At 39.2% G+C, this 19,991-nt stretch overlaps 1 protein-coding gene across 3 annotated transcripts; it reads left to right on the forward strand.

Annotated features, from left to right (window-relative positions):
- The first annotated feature begins 493 nt into the window (after nt 1–493).
- On the forward strand, nt 494–19,431 carry mpv17 (mitochondrial inner membrane protein MPV17). 3 transcript variants are annotated; one of them, XM_012882558.3, is made up of 8 exons: nt 494–561; nt 1,212–1,285; nt 8,075–8,190; nt 9,785–9,877; nt 10,032–10,127; nt 16,867–16,899; nt 18,559–18,611; nt 18,818–19,431. In XM_012882558.3, the coding sequence occupies exons 2-8, from the start codon at nt 1,213–1,215 to the stop codon at nt 18,885–18,887; spliced, it is 534 nt and encodes a 177-aa protein (XP_012738012.2). In that variant the 5' UTR covers nt 494–561; nt 1,212; the 3' UTR covers nt 18,888–19,431. The 3 variants fall into 3 exon arrangements, with proteins under 3 accessions (XP_012738012.2, XP_021164299.2, XP_021164302.2); XM_021308624.2 differs by lacking the exon at nt 494–561 and adding an exon at nt 598–686; XM_021308627.2 differs by lacking the exon at nt 494–561 and having other exon boundaries at nt 1,209–1,285.
- Nucleotides 19,432–19,991: the final 560 nt, after the last annotated feature.

Raw genomic sequence — 19,991 nt, forward strand, 5'->3', positions numbered from 1 at the left:
GCGCAGTAAATTAGCATTATGGAAAGCATTTATTTTATACTTATTTAGTCGGTAAATACATTTTAAGTTGTATATAAAATAAAAGTAGGTATAAAATTGAATGTGCTTCATAGATTTTAATTATTGATAAACAAGAAAATGGGTAATGAAAATCATAAATCCGCTTTCTGGGAAAATGAAAATATAAACCAATAAAATCATAGGACTGGGATAAAATGTTGTTTAGGAATGTTGTAAAGCATATTAAAAGTTTTAGTGGAAGGAAAAGTGTTTTAAAAGGGGTACACAAGGAAAAGGGATAACTGCAGCTTTTGATGCCTTTTGTAATCTGATTTATGAGAAACTGAATTATGGGTTTCTCATTAAAAGAACAAAAAAATGCTTTAATTATGTTACTGTTTGTAATTTTATCTGCAAATATATTATAATTTACTGAAATGCGCATGTAAATATAAGATCTATTAAGTTACAGCCGTTGTTCATAAATCACTCTAACTTTCGAGCTGAGGAGAGGGACGTGAATGCATCACTGACTCTTATCAGCTGGGCTCACTAAAACAGGCATGTAACACATTTTCTATGTACTTTGTTTTTCCTGCAAATTAACGGGCTTTAATCCGACATGTTTGGCGGTTAAACTGAACAGTTAACCGTGAAAAGATGTCTCGGTGTTGAAGGGGGGATGTGCGAGTTGAAAACCACTAAGAGCAGAGCTAAAAACTTCCCCGAACCTTTCAACGCGTGTGTCACGCCAAACCCCGTTCAAGAAGTTTCCGCTTTTGAACTTTAGCCGGAATTTGGGACATTGCGTTTTAGTTAAAGACCAAATCTTATTTGTGTTGTAGTAATGTGTGTATAATGCTTAATTCGGCATTGTTAAATGTACAAAAAAAATCAACAATCATTTGTTAATTTTGTGTCCCAATGTTGATGTGGATTGTGGATATGTATAATTAAAGACTAGTCTTTAATTGATGTAATTTAGTTAACAATGTTGCTTCTCGTAGTTAAAGAGGCTGATTTTAAACTTTACTGTCACATTATATACTAGACTAGTTTAGTTAGTAACCAGGCTCTAATAGTGGACATAACAGGGCTCATTAGCAGGTTTGCTTAATTTGGGTCACGTTGCTTGCTTTTGGTTTGGGTTATTTCATACAAACATCCAATTATCTACCTTCTTTAATACAATTTGTTTTGTTTTTAAGCAGAATGGCTGGTCTGTGGAGATCCTATCAGGTCTTGATGACCAAATACCCCTGGTCAGTCCAGATAATCACAGCTGGTAGGTATTACTTCTATATCTGTATATTTTATCACAAGGAGATGTGAATGTTTCTAAAGTTGCACTGGTGCCAGAGTAAAAACCCTTATAAAATGAGAAATGTTCATTTATGTACATATAAAGTTTAAACTTAACTTTTTGCTTGAAATTGGGAAGTGCAGCTCAGTTTTGCTCCAGTTTACAGAGCAACTCAGCTTTCTTTCAACAGAGAAAGAAAGAAAACCTTTAGACCATCATCCAATAGTCTTCACCAAGCGGAAATAAATCAATATCATTCACACAAAAAAATATTGAGGGCCAATTTTGACCTAATACTAATAATTTGTTAGATAAATATTATTTGTATCAAGCAAAAAAAAATTAAATGTAGTCAGTGTTTTATAAATTGTGTTATTTCAGTATGTATTTAGCAATGTCATATTTCCTTGTTTCGCAATCCATTATGCAATAATGTTAAAACTGGCTCCTTATGACATGTTACTGATTGATTAGCCTGCATTGCAACCCAACCCACTGACTTTGATCTTTTATATTTTGAAGAAAGATAATAAAAAAATAATGCTTTTAACAAAAAACTGTATAATTATTTTACCATTAAATTACTATGAACACTTGTTTTAGTTTATTTATTGTGTTGTTTTCCTATTTTATGTTCATAGTCGTTGTTATACATCGTTTTATAACGACTTGACGAATTGAAATCTAGTGCAAAGAAATTCCGTTAATCTCAAATCAAATTATGACAAAAATAATTCAGACAGCGCTGAACCAGTGTGGTGCAGTTCCCTTCTGTGGCCACCAGATGGCGGCAAACAGCCGTCAGGAGAATTGGGATGTAGAGCAAAACTCTTAATGTGTTTCAGAAGCTGCATTGCTGTGTTGCATTAGAATTTCATCAGGAAACATTCATAATATGTAAAACAATATTTTTGAACTAGATTTAATTTGTGTGTTAAATTATGTTTCTTGTGATAATTAAACTTGCTTTGGTTGCATTTTGTTCCCTCATCTTGAAACTGACCGTCTGCAACAACAGACTAAACCAACATATAATCCTTCTACGGTCGTGTAATTTTCTTCTTAGAGGTTCGATTTGCATAATTTTATAATGAAATCCCTCTTTTTTTTCTGTGATATTTAATATTGTGAGTTTTTTGCTCCTCTGTCGTTGGCTGTAAACATATCAAATCTCCCATTTGCAGTTTTCTCTTAGAAAACCAAAAACAGGATTAAAAAATAAAAGTGCTTTGCAATGTTATTCCTAACTATCAATATCAGACTTTAATATATTTTATTGTTATTTTATCAGATTAAATAACTTAATAGCATATAATTCAGGAGAGGAAAGCATAATAATTTGTGTTTTTTTTTAATTCTTTGTAAAAAGAAAACCGAATTTTTTTTAATTTAACTCCCTTTTACTCGGGTACCCCTACATAGATTAAAATTTGCCTGGTTATTAAAAGAATAGCCAAAATTTGTGTAATAAACATGATGTTCTGGCTTAAAGGTCAAAACAAAAAGGGAGACACAGAAGCTATGGGAAACCTGAAATGGGACTTTATTAAACTCAAACTAAGAATAAAATAAAGGTTTTCTATATGAAGTGTGAAAGTAAGTGAACTCAGTGGTGTGCTGAGATGTATGTGGAAATGTTATGTGTAAGAAGAATAATCTTCAAAAGACCGTAAGAAACTATGAAACACCTGAAGGGGCCCGATCTTTGCAAGGCAATTGTAAAAGTGCAGCTGAAAAAACCAGTGGGAGGCATTTTTTTTTTTCATTTTTTGTAACTTGCTATTAGTCATCAGTTTGAAATAAAATCACTTTCTATAGGGACAGAATAAATCTTTTTAAAAGTGAGTGAAGAATAAAAGGAAATTCTGCTCCAAAGGTCTGCAGCTGACATTTTCTCTGGGTCTGGATGAGCCCATCTGACCACCGTAAACACTTTTATTAGCCCCTCTATGAAGAAAGGCTCTCTCTAAAGCAAAGGTTGCCTCCTGTTGTTCCTCTGCTGTTAGATTTATAAGAAGAGCAGCGACTGCAGCAGACGTTGACCACTTCACTCTCCTTCAGTTTTTTTTTTAACAACACAAAGCCTGCCATAAATATGTGTCTAACTGGATGACAGAAGATGGCTGTAATTTTCCAAATATAAATATTTCTAAATATAAAACTATATGTTACTTGCGTAACATCTCACTATGCCCCTTGCCGTATTCCTGAGAAGCGTTCATCTCATTACGGCAGTCCTGATTGGCTGGTGATGGCGACGCCTGCGTCACCAATCCTATAAATAGCCGGCACCACGACGCAGCGTCATTTGAAATAAGCGCCTCTTCTCGCAGCGAGAACGCTTGTCCGCTTGTCTGGTGAGACATCTCACTCATGCTACTCTGAGAACCGAGGTTACGCACGTAACCTGTAGTTCTCATTCATAGCATTGGTTTTGATGTCTCACTGTGGGATTTGGAGACTCCCGTTTGGTAGATGACAATGCCAACAATAGCACTGTCTTTAAGAACAGATGCTTGAGGTCAGCCCCCTCCAAAGGTTTGAATGAGGAGCTGGCAAAGCCCTCCAATACCACTGCCAGGTCCCATGGAGGTGCCATTTCATAAAACGGCCCACCAAAGTGTGTTGGCTAATTAAATAATATGCATTGTCCTGTTTTACCCTCAAAGCCTACATGGCATGCCGATAAACCTTAAGTGAGTAAGTAGACCTTAATTGTGGAGTTATGCCATTCCTTTGTCTATCAGCTCCTGCAGGAATGTCCAAATCCTCCCAACGGGACACTGGAAAGAGAGGAGATCTCTCATTTAAAACGTGCTTTTGATACCATAAATCATGACTTTCTGTTGGCAAAATTAACAACTTATTTTTCTAAATGTACCCACTCCTGCATGAAATCATATTTGACAGAAACAAAGCAGGCTGTACAGATAGAAAATGCACAGTCAACCTATCTCACATGCACTGCTGGAATCCCACAAGGCTCAATACTGGGACCAATTTGATTCTTTACCAAATGTGTGTCCAATATATAAAAATGCAGTTATAGGCAGATGATACATTGTGTTCTCATGCAAAAACTAAACAAGAAGCGGCTGCCAGACTCTCTGGAACCATGGTACCAATTTCCTGGTGGCTTCAGAACTCTTAAAATAAAAAAAGATCAGTTTGTATGTTGTTGTTTTTTTCTCACATCAGACAACTGACGGCCAAAAAACATGTTTTAGTTAATGGTCATTGTCTTGATGTGGTGGATCAGTTTAAGTGTCTTGGTGAGGTCTTAACATTCACCCAACATGTAAAATATCATTAGATTTAACTTGTCAAATTTCTTTCATATGCGACCTTTTCTGACTCTGTCTGAATCTGCAAAAACCAATATACACTTAATGATTTTTACTCACATAAGCTATTGTTACAGAACTTGTTCCCATACTAAAGAGGGCACTTTAAAATCTATCAAGACTCGCTTAAAGAAAACATTGAAAATATTAGACAGGAAATCTCTTCATTTTCATTATTGTAATATCGTTAGTAAGAAGGATATTTTAGATGTGGATAGCTATCAAACGTTTTTAGATGTCTGTATTGTTTTTAAAGTTTTGAATTGGCTTGCACAGTAGAGTCAAAACTAGAGCATTAACCTGGGGCGACAGCATTTTCCTTTGTGTCTGACAGGTTACATTTTAGTCTCCTCTGACCAGCGCTCCTTCCTCCATACAACTGGGAAATTGCCCATGTGCTTTTTAGCAGACAATAAATACGGTTTCTATTTTTAACACTAGCTAATGGCTTTTTTTCTGGCCACTCTTGCATGAAGTCCAGCTCTATGGCGCGTACGGTTGACCGTGGTCCTCCGGCCTCTGCATGTATCTACATCAAAGATCTAGATACATTTTTATAAACCCATCCTGACTTGTACTTCTCAACAACTTTGTCCCTGACTTGTTAGGAGAGCTCCTTTGTCTTCATGCACTGCAAAAATGGAACTAAAAATAAGTGAAGTTTTCTTGAAATTAGCCTATTTGTCCTTGATTTGAGCAGGTAAAGGCCAATGAAATGAGTAATTTTACCCCTAGACTAAGATAGTTAAATATAATGCACTTGAAATAAGATGATGGAGATGAGTTGTTCGTGTTTTAAGTGTATAAATCTTATTCCATTGGCAGATTATCCTATTTACCTGCTCAAATCAAAGGCAAATACACTAATTTCAAGAAATTTTCACTTATTTTTAGTTATGTTTTTGCAGTGTGGTACAATGCCTCTTACTTAGCGGTGTTGCACCTCTGAGGTGCTTAAAGCGCCTTTCAGAAAAGGTGGTTTTTTTTGCTGACAGATTATGTGACACTTAAATTTTGTGAATTATGGGACTATTGAAGGTAACTTGTAGCACCAGAACGTTTTAGTTGTTTCATAGCACCTTTTTATTTTTGCTCATTTCACTTCACCAGCTTAGACTATTTTCTGCAGATCCATCACAAAAAAATAGGATTCAAAAATATTTAGGATTACACGCTGGAATGTAACAGAATTGGATAGAAAGCTAAAGGGTGGGTGGGGTGGAATACTTTGCAAGTCATTGTAACATTTAATCAAAAAGCAGTTTGTTCTGATAAATGTACATATTTAATTTGCAAGCTTCCTGTGTGAGGTCTGGGATTCCTACAGCAGGGTTTCCTCTCTGCAGCTCCAGCTCAGCAGCACGGTGGAAAACTGAGCACACAGCTGGATTAGATATGTTCACAGCAGACGTGCTTCAGGATGTAGAGCAGTCATGTGGTAACAGGAAGGTTTGTTGGTTCTTTGTGGGTCTCAAAGGTTTTGCCCTATATTAAACCCTGATATGTTCTTCAGTGTGTTTGGCAAATAAAAGGCTGATTGGCTCAAAAATTCAATCTTCACACAGAATTAACACTGCCCTACAGTCTTAAAGAATGCTGCTGATTTAGAACATCTATTCTAGTGTAAAGGCAAACATTACCTTACTGTGCTCTTAGAGCTTGGCACAGTAGTTTATCTCCATGCATGTGAGGTTTATTCGCCTCCACCGTCAGTTTCAGCCGTGCTGTGAAGGAGGGAACACCATCAGGTTAGATTTTCCCTTTTGCATGGCTAATCTGTGCATCTTTGTTACTTGGTACGGGGTTCTGTCTACGCGTCTCATCCCGGGGAAAAGTCACAGCAAGGCTGTAAAGCCTGAAAGTGACCGGCTGCTATTGGGAAACTATTCTGCTTCTTTTCTCCATCTCCTCCCGACTGATGTTGGGGTTCTCTTTTGTAATTGTCCTGCAGTCTAAAACCAGAGAAACGGTACAGTTCAGTACTGGGCTCTTATAGTGATCACGATGCAGGAGAAAGGGAAAAATGGGGAAGAGCCCAGGATAAGGGTTGCATCAGCTTCTCATAGCTCACATCAACACTGTCAGACTGTGAAGTAGCATAGACTCCCAGCTTTATCCACATTTACATGCTGCCTGATATAACTGTCCATTTGATCATGTATGCCCCATCATTAACTATGTTTACATGCACAAAATTTCACGATCAGATTAAAATGTATTCAGATTAAAAAATCGGATTGTCCTATTTAGATGGGCAAACAATCAATTAATCCGATCATAATGTGAGTTTACGTCCTCATGGTCAGTAAGTTATCTGTTATTTCTCAGTAGCTCCAGCAATCTGTAGTCTCATATAGTATCTAATTAAAGTGTTACATTTTGTGCACATTTTGAGTGTGGGACACAAAATGTTTCTCTTCCGGCACCTTTTAGCCCAAAACCTTGTGTTTTCCCCTTCCCGTTTGGGTGAATTTCTGTTACAGAGTGGGCTTTCTGTGCAGCTCAGGTCCACTGACACCGTGATCACTTCCTGCTAATACGAGAGAGCTGACCGTACTTCATTCAGCCACTGAATGTGGACAAGAGGCCTCCGTCAGCAACTTAAAACGCTGCGATTTTACACTAATAAATCTACAGAATTATCACTTTTTAATTCAATTCAGTTTCATTTAAATAGCGCTGATTGATTTATAACACAAGCCACTTCACAAAGTCAGTTCTATTAAGTCATCCAGACAGATTGGCTAAAAGTTTTCTATCTAATGAATCTCAGCAGATTGCATCAAGTTAGTGACTTGTAGCAGGACAGCAATCCCTGGTCGCAAACATGCATGTGGCGAGGGTGGAGAGGAAAACTCCCCTTTAACACGAAGAAACCTCCAGCAGAACCATGTTCAGTGTAAACTGTCATCTTACCACCGACTGGGGGTTTGAGAAGACAAAGCAGACACACAGAACACAGAAGCACTGATCAAGGAATACTTTCTATGCTAGGGAGCTAGCATGCTAGGGAGCATGCTATGCTAGGGAGCTAGCATAGAAAGTAGCTAGCTGAAACCCAACTAGCATTTAAACACGCTTTACCTCTCATTGGTTCCTTGGGCCCTTTTCACAGCAGAATATGACGGTTAACAGGACTTGCTCATCCTCTGCAGGTCTTGAAAAGATCCCTCGGTGGGGGGAGGGGTATCAGGAATGCATTCATCCCTTTAGCTGTGATAGTTTATATTTAAGCAGCGCTTAATTTGCACCAGCTACTGAGCAGCACCGCCTTCACTCTGTCCATTTAACTTTTTCTTTTTCAGGGTCTTATTTAACGCCAGCTTCAGACTGAATCGTCTTTGCAGCTACAAACATATCTGCAGGGATGGCATTTGTATAACACCGTGCAGAGTGTGCTGACAGTTTTTTTGTTTTTGTCCTTTAGGGTCTTTAGTGGGTGTCGGTGATGTCATCTCCCAACAGCTGATTGAGAGGAGAGGATTAGCTCATCACAATGTGAGACGCACCGCCAAGATGATGAGTATAGGGTTCTTCTTTGTGGTAAGAGTGGTTTTCTTTCTGTTGTGTCATTTATGATCATTTCATAGCACTCTTTTCTTTTGACCCTTTATATGTTTAATATTATTCATTTATCCATGAGAGATACCTTAGGTGAGAATGAGCAATTTATTTTCTGTCAGACTATCACATTTTTAGGAGACAAATTATCCTCTGGCTCATTGAGGTTTGTGAATGAAATAAAATTATCCATCAAAGCCTGGTGACAACTAAAAAATCTGCATCTTAAAGCTGCACATTTTATCCTTGACTCAGTGTGATGAAAGCGGCATTTTATTTATTTATGTTTCGGTAATCGTCTTAAATGCAGAATTTATCAAAGACTTGATCTAAAAATATGAGCAGATAATGCTGAGATGTAAATGTGAAGGGTTAAGGAGAAATTCCAACATCAGAAAAAATGTCTGCAGGCTTTTGTATTTAAATGTGTTTGTATTCCTCCTTATGTCTGATATTAACCCAAAAATTATACCAACATCAACAATTATAGGCCAAAATCATCTTTTCCAGCTGTAGAGTAGACTCGCTTTAAGGTGCGTGAACAATCCAGCCTTGAATTTTGGTAAATTTATTCAGAACAAATAAAATCTAATTAGCGCTGGACTTTATTTGTCTCCCCCCAGAAGCATTAGATGTAACAGCTTCCTACATTTTCCTAAAAATCTTGAGGTTTTTATGGTTTTTGGGACAACATCCAATGTGAATCGGTACCATATTAAGCAAATAAATTAAAAAAAAAACTTTAGGAGATTTAAGTCTGCAGTACTTTAAATGTTCATTTGTGACCAGTATGGGCCTCTTACGTGTAATCTGTGACCCGGTTCATCGTCAAAAATGTCATAATGGTAACACAAAGTGACGATCAAGATTCTTTATTCTTGACTCGGTTCCATGTTTTGTGGATATCGGCTTATATATTATATTGGCGCTAAATGGCTTTGCTGCCTTTCCACATCAGCCCAGTATATGTTGCTATTTATGCTATTTATGTTGCTTCTAGCCTACTTCATGTTGTCAGAGAGGTTCTGCTTAAGCGATCACTTGATCCCAAAGGTCCGGCAGTAATCAGGCCTGGTGAAAACAAATCGATCTTTCAGGAATTGTAGCTGTCAGTTGGTTGATTTTAATAATTTTTCAAACCAGGTTCGTCTAAGAATGTTTTTCTTTGCTTTAAAAAATTACATTTTTAAATTAAAACTGAATTTTTACATGTCTGACCGTCTTTGTCTGTTTTTAAAACTATTTGGATGATCCATAAATATTTAGATGTGACAAAAGCAGAAGAAATCTGTGAGAGGGGACCTTTTTTTTTTCTCACAGCACAAGTGTGTTTTACAGGAATTTATACTGAAACTGTGGCACCAATCATTTGTTATATTTATTAGTCTTTTTTCTCCCCACTGAATGAATTACTCTTGGTTAAAGATTGGGGGGAAATACTTTGAGATTATTCTACTACAGTAAACGATTCACACAAGATCTACACATCTATACCAGGGCTGCCAATAACCATGGAGGCCGCTGTGCTTATGTTTAAGGAGACTAAACCGATTTATTTCCGTTTTCTATGAAAAAGGGTCCGGTAATCGGCAGCTGGTACAGAGTGTTGGACAGGCTGGTGGTTGGAGGATCTAAATCTGCTGCCATGAAGAAAATGCTTGTTGACCAGGTGAGAGAAGACTCTGCTTGGCATTTCCTGTAACTTATTCACAGTTTATGAGTTTTGTTGTGTCTGTAATCCCAGTTTTTTTTATCACAGTCAGATCGCTTCGCCTCTTAAAAGTCCCATTCTTCTGTTTCTTATCTGTTTGGGTTTCTCGCAGCTGTGTTTTGCGCCGTGCTTCCTGGGAGCTTTCCTCTCCATTTCTGGAGCCCTGAACGGACTAACGGTGGAGGAGAACATCGCCAAACTTAAGAGGGTGAGGCAGAACGGTTCTGAACGGTTCTGATGTGTAGCTTTAAAACAATTTTATTGTTATGAGCATTAATTTAACCCTGGGAGCCGGATTTAGTGAAGGGTTTGCACAAGATTAAGCACATTGGAGGATAACTCTCTCCCAAATCGAGTATTTCTTCCTTATAAACTCCTAACATGGTTTTCTCATAGTGCTGTCTACATATTCTGGTCATTATTTTTGACAAATCAGTTAATATTTGTTGAAATCCTGCCTTTCTGTCAAAAATTGTCAGTGTGGCGGGTTAAACGGTGCGTTTGCATTGAATTTCAAATCTGCATTGCTACTGGTTCCAAAGTTTTGGAGAAACTGAGGTAGGTAGCTGTGCTGCTGTGGGTATAAGGCAAGCTCTTTTGTCATTTAATCCGTAAGTTTAACTTTCCTGAAACTACAATTATATATCTGTAACTTAATTATGACTAGTTGTAATGTCACTGTGACTAGCATGAATTTTGATTTCTGATATAGCTGATGTTATTCTGACCAGTCAAAACTAAGTTATAGATATCTATGATAGCAAATGAGACATGAATGGAAAATACACTCTCCACTTCCCCCCATCCTGAACACAGCCCCTTTCCTGCTTATCCCCGCCCATTTTTTAAATTTGAAAAGAAGGAAAACCTTGGTCACCCATGTCATTCAGAAGAGGGTGCACACGTGTGTTTTTAGTGGTTTTAATTAAGCGCCACAGCAGAAAGCAAGTAGATCAAGCTGCTTTCTAAAGCACTCCACGCCAAGCCAATGCAAGCAGGAGTTTTGGGACAGATCTACCTGGACTGGGTCTAGGATGAGCCGATTCGATACGATTCTCGATACATAGCTCAGCTTGATTTGATTTGACTCCGATATCGATATTTATTACTTTCAAATTAATGCTCAAAGTCATTCAGTCATCAAAACCAGTCAAATATTATATTTCTGTTCAGTTTATTGTACACTGATATATTTACAGGAACATAAAGCATTTGGTTCAATGCATTTAACGTATCATAGAAACCAAGAATGTGCCCAAACGTCTGATTTTAAGGTTGAAGGCGCTTCTAAAATCCTGTCTTCCGCAAATTCGTCTAACTTGCTCTTCCTCGCTGTGAATAGTAACGGTGCGCTGTAATAACGCCCCCTAGAGGTTGGGAGGTATATCGGAATTGAAAGCCAGAATATCGATATTAAATTGTTTTTAAAAACCATCAATATTTATCTTTGTATCGATTTTTATGCCCTAGTTTCCAATGATACTGTTGAAGCTGGAGCACGGAAATATGGCAAGCCTGTGTGTATTTTTTTTCATATATTTGCGATCAGGCCTCATTTTTACCATGTGCGCTTTGCAACACCTGATAAAGATTGATAAATAACATTAAAAAGGCTAAAGTGTCAGTAGGTGCTTAATAACGGCCATCTAGTGTTGAGGGTCAAACCATTTTTTTTGTTTTTTACAGCAGTAGGATTTCATTTTTCTGCTTCCATTATTTTCCACAAAGGCCAAATCTATGAAACACTAAAATCTTTTGTTCTGTTTTCATAATAAGAAAGACACCTTTCAATTTTGTAAAACTTTTAGAGCTTTTTTTTATCATCTCTGTGATGTACTATTTAAAAAGGTGATCTTCAAGCACTAAAATGGCCCCTGAAGGTCGACACAAACTGAGCAATAAAAAAACAAAAAAACAGTTTGAATTAATTTAACTAATGCTACACGAGGAGGAAGATTGTCTTGGATCCAGTATCCGACCTGTAACACTCACCCCTGGTTATAGTTGGAAACTATTTCCTGTGAAGGAGGAAGAGGGATTGTGGAGTGAGCCGGGGTGACTCATGCCTCCAGATATACGCCGCGTGTTTGTATGCCAGGTCAGAGCAAACTGTCGTGTTGTGCCAGCTGCTCAAACGTCCATCACCGCTCTGCTTACCCAACGTGCCGCTGATCACCATCAATTATTTACCAAAGGAGAGGCATGCACCCGAAAGGCCAGCCCGGTAAATGTCAGAAAGGACACAAAATAAATGACAAATGAGCTCATTACAACCGGGCCCGGCAATCAGGGAATGTGAGCGGAAAATTAATAGAGCGGGCGCCTAAACAGCCATTCACAGAAACTTCAAGCTTCTCGGATGCTTTTTGTGCGTTTTGATCCGACTGTCGAGCATTAAGTGTAAATGTGCGCGTGTCAGACGTTTAAGGATAAGTTTAAGCGGCGGGGATCAGCGGTCCACTTGCACCTCTGGAGCAAAAGACACAAATTTTGATGACGGTGATGTTCAGATTTTAGACGGTTTGAGAGAGGCGTGAAGGAGGCCGTCTTTGTCAAACACCTGAACCGAGGGGTGCTGAGGTTTCAGCTTCCCAGCATCTACATCCACATGGAAACTCGCTCCAAAGAAATCACACCAGCGGTCTCCTCTGGATTCAGGCGTTCAAGTCAGAGACTTGACGGTCCTCCATGTGCAGAAACTCCTGGTTGCTCCACAGAATCGACAGAGACTCCCAGATCGGCGTGGAATCATCTTCACAGAACCGGATTGAAGGTCCGGTTTGCCTTCGATTTAACCCTGGCGCAGTTCCCATGACCCGGTGACTGAGAATCTGCACGGGCTCGTTAGTCAAACTTCACATTTTTTTATTTTACAGGGCATAGATCAGCTGTTTATGGCCCAGATTACCACCAGTAATAGTTTTCCTCTCATGACTCAGACCTCTGGATTTCATTTAACTTGTTATCTTCTCTGTCTTCTGTGAATGTGTCCATAAATGTGAGCATGAATGGGTGAATGTGGTCATAATAAAAATCATTTTGTCTGCCCGGGTTACTTAAATCTAGCCTGAAGTTACCAAAACATGCGATAGATTCCTCGACTGCCGACATAAAAGTAGGCCACGAGTCCGCCGTGGCCGATTGAGCAGGCCCTGCTGGGCAAACGCACGTCATTGAGTCAAGAGTCTGGGTGTCATCCTTGATAGCACCTTGTCCTTCTCCTCTCACATTAATAACCTTACCCGCTCCGCTTACTTTCACTTACGCAATATCAATCGCCTTCGCCCCTCTCTCTCCCCTAGCTCCACCTGCACTCTTGTTCATAGTCTGGTCACTTCCCGCAACAATTACTGTAATTCTCTTCTTTTCGGTCTTCCTCAAAAATCCATTCACAAGCTTCAGTCAGTACAAAACTCGGCAGCTCGCATCATTTCTAGAACCCCCTCTTTCCATCACATCACCCCAGTCCTGCAGCAGCTCCACTGGCTACCTGTGACGTTCAGAATTCAGTTCAAAATCCTCTTACTTACTTTTAAAGTTATTCACAATCTCTCCCCTCCATACCTTTTTGATTTACTTCAAATTTCTACTCCCTCCCGCATACTTAGATCTTCTTCTACCACTCACTTAGTTGTTCCTTCAGCCCGTCTTAAAACCATGGGGAGCAGAGCTTTTTCTGGAATTCTCTCCCTCCTGACATCTACAATACCGCACTGCAAAAACAGAAATAAAAATAAGTAAAATTTTCTTTAAATGAGTGTATTTGTCCTTGATTTGAGCAGGTAAATAAGATGATTTGCCAATGGAATAAGATTTTTCCACTTAAAATAGGAACAATTCATCTCCATGATCTTATTTCAAGTGCAGGGTGTCTAATAATCTTATTTTAGGGGCAAAGATACTCATTCCATTGGCAAATAATCTTATTTACCTGCTCAAATCAAGGACGAATAGACTAACTTTAAGAAAATTTCACTTGTTTTAGATCCGTTTTTGCAGTGCGAGTCTTTACTCTTGTTCAAATCAAAACTCAAAACCCACATGTTCAAGATTGCCTTTTCATCATGACTTTATATTACTTTCCTGTGTGTAGTTTGTGTTGTTTCTTTTAATTATGACGACATTGCTTTTACCATTTATTGATTTTACATGTACAGTGGCCTTGAGAAGGCGCTTAAAATAAAATGTATTATTATTATTATTATTATTATTATTATTATTATTATTGACTGAGCTTCAGTGAGTTATGGAGTTATGCTGCGGTTTGCTGCAGCTGGAACATCAGCAATGACCTCAGACAAGCAGCTCTCTCTGTCCGTCAATCACTATCGTCTCCAAACAATCTGAAGTCCATCGTTCAGCGGAGGGACGGATCACTCACGAGTGGGAGACACCGGAGACAGCTGCCAGTCTCCCCGGCAGCGGACGCTCCTGCAGATTCTCCCAACGTCCCGCCCTGCAGTGCTCAGCGAGAGAGAGAACGCACGAAAAGTGCCATCTCAGACTCAGCCGGCCCAAGTCGCAGCGTTAAACGGCCCGAGGTCATGAGAGGGTGGTTAGAAAAATACTGATAAGTACAAGAGCTGCATCCAAATGGGCCAAACGATGTCTGATGAAACCAAAGCTGACGTATTTCTCTCCTCTTTGAAATAAAATCAACACTTCTGACTGTCGGGCACGGTGGTGCAGGAGTGTGGACCGGGGTACTCTGAGGTCATTGAATCCACCGTGAACTCCACTCTATCTCCTCTGTAGTAAAAAAAAAAAAAAACAAAACCATGTATTCTGGTCTCAGATGTAAGGCCGTCTGTGTGAAGGATCTGAAGCCCAGCAGCAAACCTGCAGCAGTCAGTCGGTTGTTTATTCACACGGCTGCTAAAGACAAGCCAGGCGCTCTACAATAAGGAAGACAGACGAAGCAAAGAGCCATAAGGACGCGAGATAAAGATTAAAGATCAGGAACGGGGCGGCGCAGCGCTGCTTTCTATTAAAAAACCCAGTCAGGACGTAAATTGGCTTTGTGTTCGTAGCGGAGCTGGGGGCGCAAAAAGCAGACGGGTCGGAGCGCGACAAGCTTCGTTAACGTCGGCGGGGGAAATGTCTCCTTTTTGGATTATGTCACGTTGCAACCTCAGGTGGCGAATTGGCTTGTTTGTCCGTAATTAGAAAAGTGTTTGAGCCGGAAAGCAGAGCAGGAATATTGGCTTGTCGTTTTTTTTTTTTTTTTTACGCGTCGAGACGTGCTGGCGTGACCTTTTAGGGGGACGGCGCCAAACTTTACCGCCGAAACGCTCTGGAATTGTTAACAAACGCTCTCCTTTAGTATTTACTGCGGGGTCAAAACGCCGCCGTCCTCCATCTTCTGTTCTTACTGTCAACATAAAGCAGTGAAAAACCCACTTTTACACAGATTTTGTTGCTTTGATCCTATTCGGGGTGGTACGTCCACGTTTCAGCTGCCTCTCCGGGAGTGGAGTTCAGCCCCGACGCAGAAACGCTCTGAATCAGGAAGTCAAATAGTGTGTTAGATCTACGCTTTTATTCTTGTAAAGGAAGAAAAAAGGCCACGTTTATGTCATGTTGCATCACAGAAGGATTTCATCTTCTAAATAATATCAGCAGGATTAGATATAAAGTAATCTGCATCCTGCTCTGTCACGCCGACCCTTTCTCCGTTTCCTCACCCCGGCGGCGCTGTTTTTAACGTCTTATTTCCGGTAGAGCTGCTGTCCCTTCACTGCACGGCTCCAGATGAGCTCAACCTCGTCCTGTAAAAACTAAAAGCGGTCGCTAAGTTTCTACTTCCTGTACTTTTGTTAATCTGGCCTCCTGAACAGCACCAGACCTCGGGAACGTCTTCTCAACCTTCACTTCGATCCGTCCAGCTATTCCTCCTCTGTGAGAAATTAGCTCCACGGTTTAATCTATTGAGATTCTTTATGGCTTAAAATGAATTGTCTGGAAGTTGATTTATGTGTATTATTTCCTGATTATGAAAAGAAAGGGATCCGTTTGTCCATCCATGCGTCCATCCATCCTTCCATTCGTCCATCTTTCTATTGACCCAATTTTGCAGTATTTCTCTGTCCTTCCCTCATTTTTGCATCTTCTGGTTTTATTGGTTCCATTCTTTGTAGAAATATCTGCCATAAATGGTGACTTTATCCTGTATTTCTGGTTAAAATAGTAGAACTATGAGATAAAACCTTCTGTGTCTGTGTCTTCTGCTGCTGTGGATGTTTCACCCCAGATATTTAAACATCTTCAGCACCACCCTCTTCTTCTATGAAGAGAATGCTAATTTTTAGAAAGGAATAGAAATGAAATTGGGAAGAAATAAACCCATATTTTCAGCATATTTAGCCCGTTTGAATCACGACTGGAGATTTATTGCACCAGTTTTTCTGGTTCTTTCTGGGTTTTATTGAGTCTTTCCCAAAGCAACCGAACATTTTTTTCTTCTTGGTTCTTCCATGAAGAGGACGTTCCAGCGACTTGTTCCTCGGAAGCCGAGAGAACCTGGCTCACGTTTCATGGATGAACTTAATCACCGTCGCCATTGATTGAAGGGGAAATTAAATATTCATCCGGAAACCAAAGTTTAAATAACGGGAGACGCAGACATGCCAACATCTTCTACCTGAGCGTTGATCATTCGGACCGGCTGCTACAAAAACAAACTGTTGGGTTTTAGAAAGGCGTTTATAAGAGTTCAGGAGAGATTAAAGTCAAAGTGCTGAAATATTTGTTTTTGTTATTATTGATTCTGTATTAAATTTGAGTGTCTTTGATTTTAAACAGGAGGACTCTTTCTGGTGTTCTCTTTTTTGTGAAGAACTTTGACTGAAAGGGCGTTTTAAGCTATGTAGTGATTGTTGTTTTATTTTGAAGTGCAAAAAGTAACTAACCTTTGTAGAATAACAGATCTCTGGTTATTTTTCTCACAGGACTACACAGATGCGCTGATCTCCAATTACTACGTAAGTGTCTCTTTAATGCGATCATAAATAATGTTACTGGATTTGTTGCTCCTGCTGCTGTTTTCTTCCCTGTCCCTTTAAAAATCACCGCTGCCTGAACCAGACGCAGCCTTTCATGTCATTAATGTGATAAAATTACTGTTTGCAAAAGTTTACAGGGCAACTAAGAAATGATGGAAGTCAAATGCATTAAAAATAGTTAGTTTGATTTAACTTTACAGACTTTCTTTTGGGCAGGACTCTTTAAACTTTAACTATTGGGTCATTAGCAGAACTCAGCATCCACTGCTGGATCTAATCAACAGGCTAAAATCTATTAAACAGGGACGGGCAAAAAAAGGAACTAAAAGAAAGTAAAAGTTTTCTTAAAATTAGTGTATTTGTCCTTGATTTGAGCCGGTAAGCAAGATGATCTGCCAATGGAATCAGTATTTTCACCCACGAAAAACAAAACAATCAGATATATGCAGAGACATATAGTTGAAATAAGATGACAGGGGTGAGTTGTTTCTATTTTAGGTGCAAAAATCTCATTCCATTGGCAGATAATCTGATTTACCTGATCAAATCAAGGACAAATACACTCATTTTAAGAAAACTTTCCCTTCCTTTTAGTAAAGATAAAGTGACCCAAAGATCAGAACATTGAGATTTTGGACCAGTGAGAAGCTCTGTGGTCCGTTCTCAGAAAGCAGCAGTAAGATTCTCCCATCAGTCAAGATTCAGTCCAGAGTTTGATGTCCTGACTGTCGCAGGTTTTAAAGAACAATAATTTGTATTTATTTCTGTGAAATGGGTCAATGCATTTACACATTACAGGTACATATTTGTACAGGTTCTAAGAATGCAGGATTATAGCCCAGCTGTCCACCACATACCAGCTCGATTAGCAGCAGTTAAAAACAATATAAGCATACATTAAAAAACATTTTACATTCACCCATCCCATCCTCCTACACCAGGGGCCTGCAACCTTTACAGTCTAAGGAGCCATTTTTCCTACAGTCCACTTGAATTAAACTCATTCAGACCCTCAAATGTTGCCTGGCCTTTTGAAAAAAAGACAAGTTATAATTTTTGATAAAGATCTACTGTAGGAAATATGTTGTCATCGTTAAAGAAACGCCCTTTTATGTCTATTTTGAGGTTTAAAAAAAGAGAATGGATGGGATGTTATTTGTGGATAATGATGTAAAAATAAATCATAGTTTCCAACATAATGAAAAAAACATTGATTTAAAATGAAATATTACTGGCACTTTTAGCGTCATTCTGTTATAAAAATTAAAAGCAATTATTCCAAGAAAAAACTGCATTTATTATCATTACATTTAAATACCATAATAAAAATATAATTTGTAGCCAAAGTTATTAAGAGCCACTGTGGAAGATCCAAAGAGCCACAGGTTCCACTAGAACCAGCGCTAGAAATAAAAAGATCTAAAATATGTCAAAGAAACACACAAAAAAGCTAAAGAACTATTTTCCCTACATCCAGAATTTCTTATTCTTGATGCCATGATGTCACCATTTGGGTCATTAGGAAACATCAGATGTTGCTGAATAACTCCTAAAATCATGAATTCTGCTTTAATGTGAGTGAAGAATAAGCTCATAAATTTAATGTTGGTGTTTCTGTTGTTTTTTTTTATGATTTAGCTGTGGCCTCCAGTCCAGATCGCAAATTTCTACTTCGTTCCCCTTCACCACAGGTGAGGTTTCTACCTTTCGGTTCTCTTCCAGTCAGATTAGAAAATGGGAGATTTGTCTAAAGGGTTAAATTTGCATTTCTGTTTGCGAGTATTAAATCTGCCAAGCCCAGTTTAAGTGCATTCCCACCGTGTGAAGGATCTTATATAGTGTGGAGTTGTTGGGGTTAGGGCTGCTGTCATCTCTTTCCTCCTCCTCCTCCCTGCAGGCTGGCCGTCGTCCAGATCGTCGCCGTCGCCTGGAACTCCTACCTGACCTGGAAGGCCAACAAGATGTGAAGAAACCTCACAAGTGCAGCGTGTCTTGTCATTGTTGTTGACGATGGTGGTGATTTTACACTCATTTGTACTGCAGACCGCGAGTGTTTGTGAGAAACGAGCCCAACTTAACTTTAGTCTTCTGATATTTCCAAAGTGTAAAACTGTGACTGAATCACATGCAAAAGGTCGGGGAGGATTGCTCGTCTTCTCTGAGTGACAAATTTCGCACTTGAAAGTCAAACTTGCATTTTTGCAGCAACGTCTGTGAAAGTTTGTTATTTATGGAAATGGGATTTGGCTGCGGAGCTGCAGAGGAGCCACACGTACATTAACACCTGCTGGTTGATGGAGGGAATGTTCTCCTCATTGACTCAACGCGCGTCGCTGTTAATGTATTTCTCATTTGCATGGTTGCTTTACTGGACTCCTCTCCACCTGACTCACTTTTGTACTTTGACTTTGTTCTGGTTTGTTTTGCCGCCGTTTTAATGACCCTCAGGAGCGAGAATGCACATATGTTTTCTACATGATTAAAAGTCTACCCATCATGGCTACACCAACCGCAAGTAAGGAGCATTTCTGGAGAGTGTGCATTTAATGCTGAATGCGGGAATGAGTTTAATATCTGTTTTTAATCATCTGTGTAGTTTAACACCAGCTTTAGAAGAATCTAACAGGTCTGTCTGATCCTTTTTGTTGCTCTATTATCTTGTTTTGTTCTGGTGACAAGCTTCCATCCCCTGATCATGGCTGAAGGTCACATCACTGTTGGGCTCTGACCAGTTTTTATGCAGCCGTGCTTTTTGTATGAACATAGAAAACAGCCTTCAATATTTAAAAATAATAATAATTCGGTCCACAAGTGTGAATTTAGTGTGGATTTTCTCTGATCCACACGTGGTCCAGATTCTACATGTAGGCTAAAATCTGTCCGGATGCCTCCACTAATATTTAGCTGCGTGTTGCTTAGCAAGCGCCGTCCCCGCTACAAAGATTTAGCTTCCGTCTTACTACTGGCTTCTGGTAATTAGAGAGCTGACTATATCCTGGTGTAAAGGCGACTTTTAATCACGCTCTACTAAGTCCAGTCCAGCAAGGCGGTTCAAAGGTGCTTTACATCAT

This window comes from Fundulus heteroclitus, chromosome 15 (assembly GCF_011125445.2).
Source record: "Fundulus heteroclitus isolate FHET01 chromosome 15, MU-UCD_Fhet_4.1, whole genome shotgun sequence".
Taxonomy (NCBI): Eukaryota; Metazoa; Chordata; class Actinopteri; order Cyprinodontiformes; family Fundulidae; genus Fundulus; species Fundulus heteroclitus.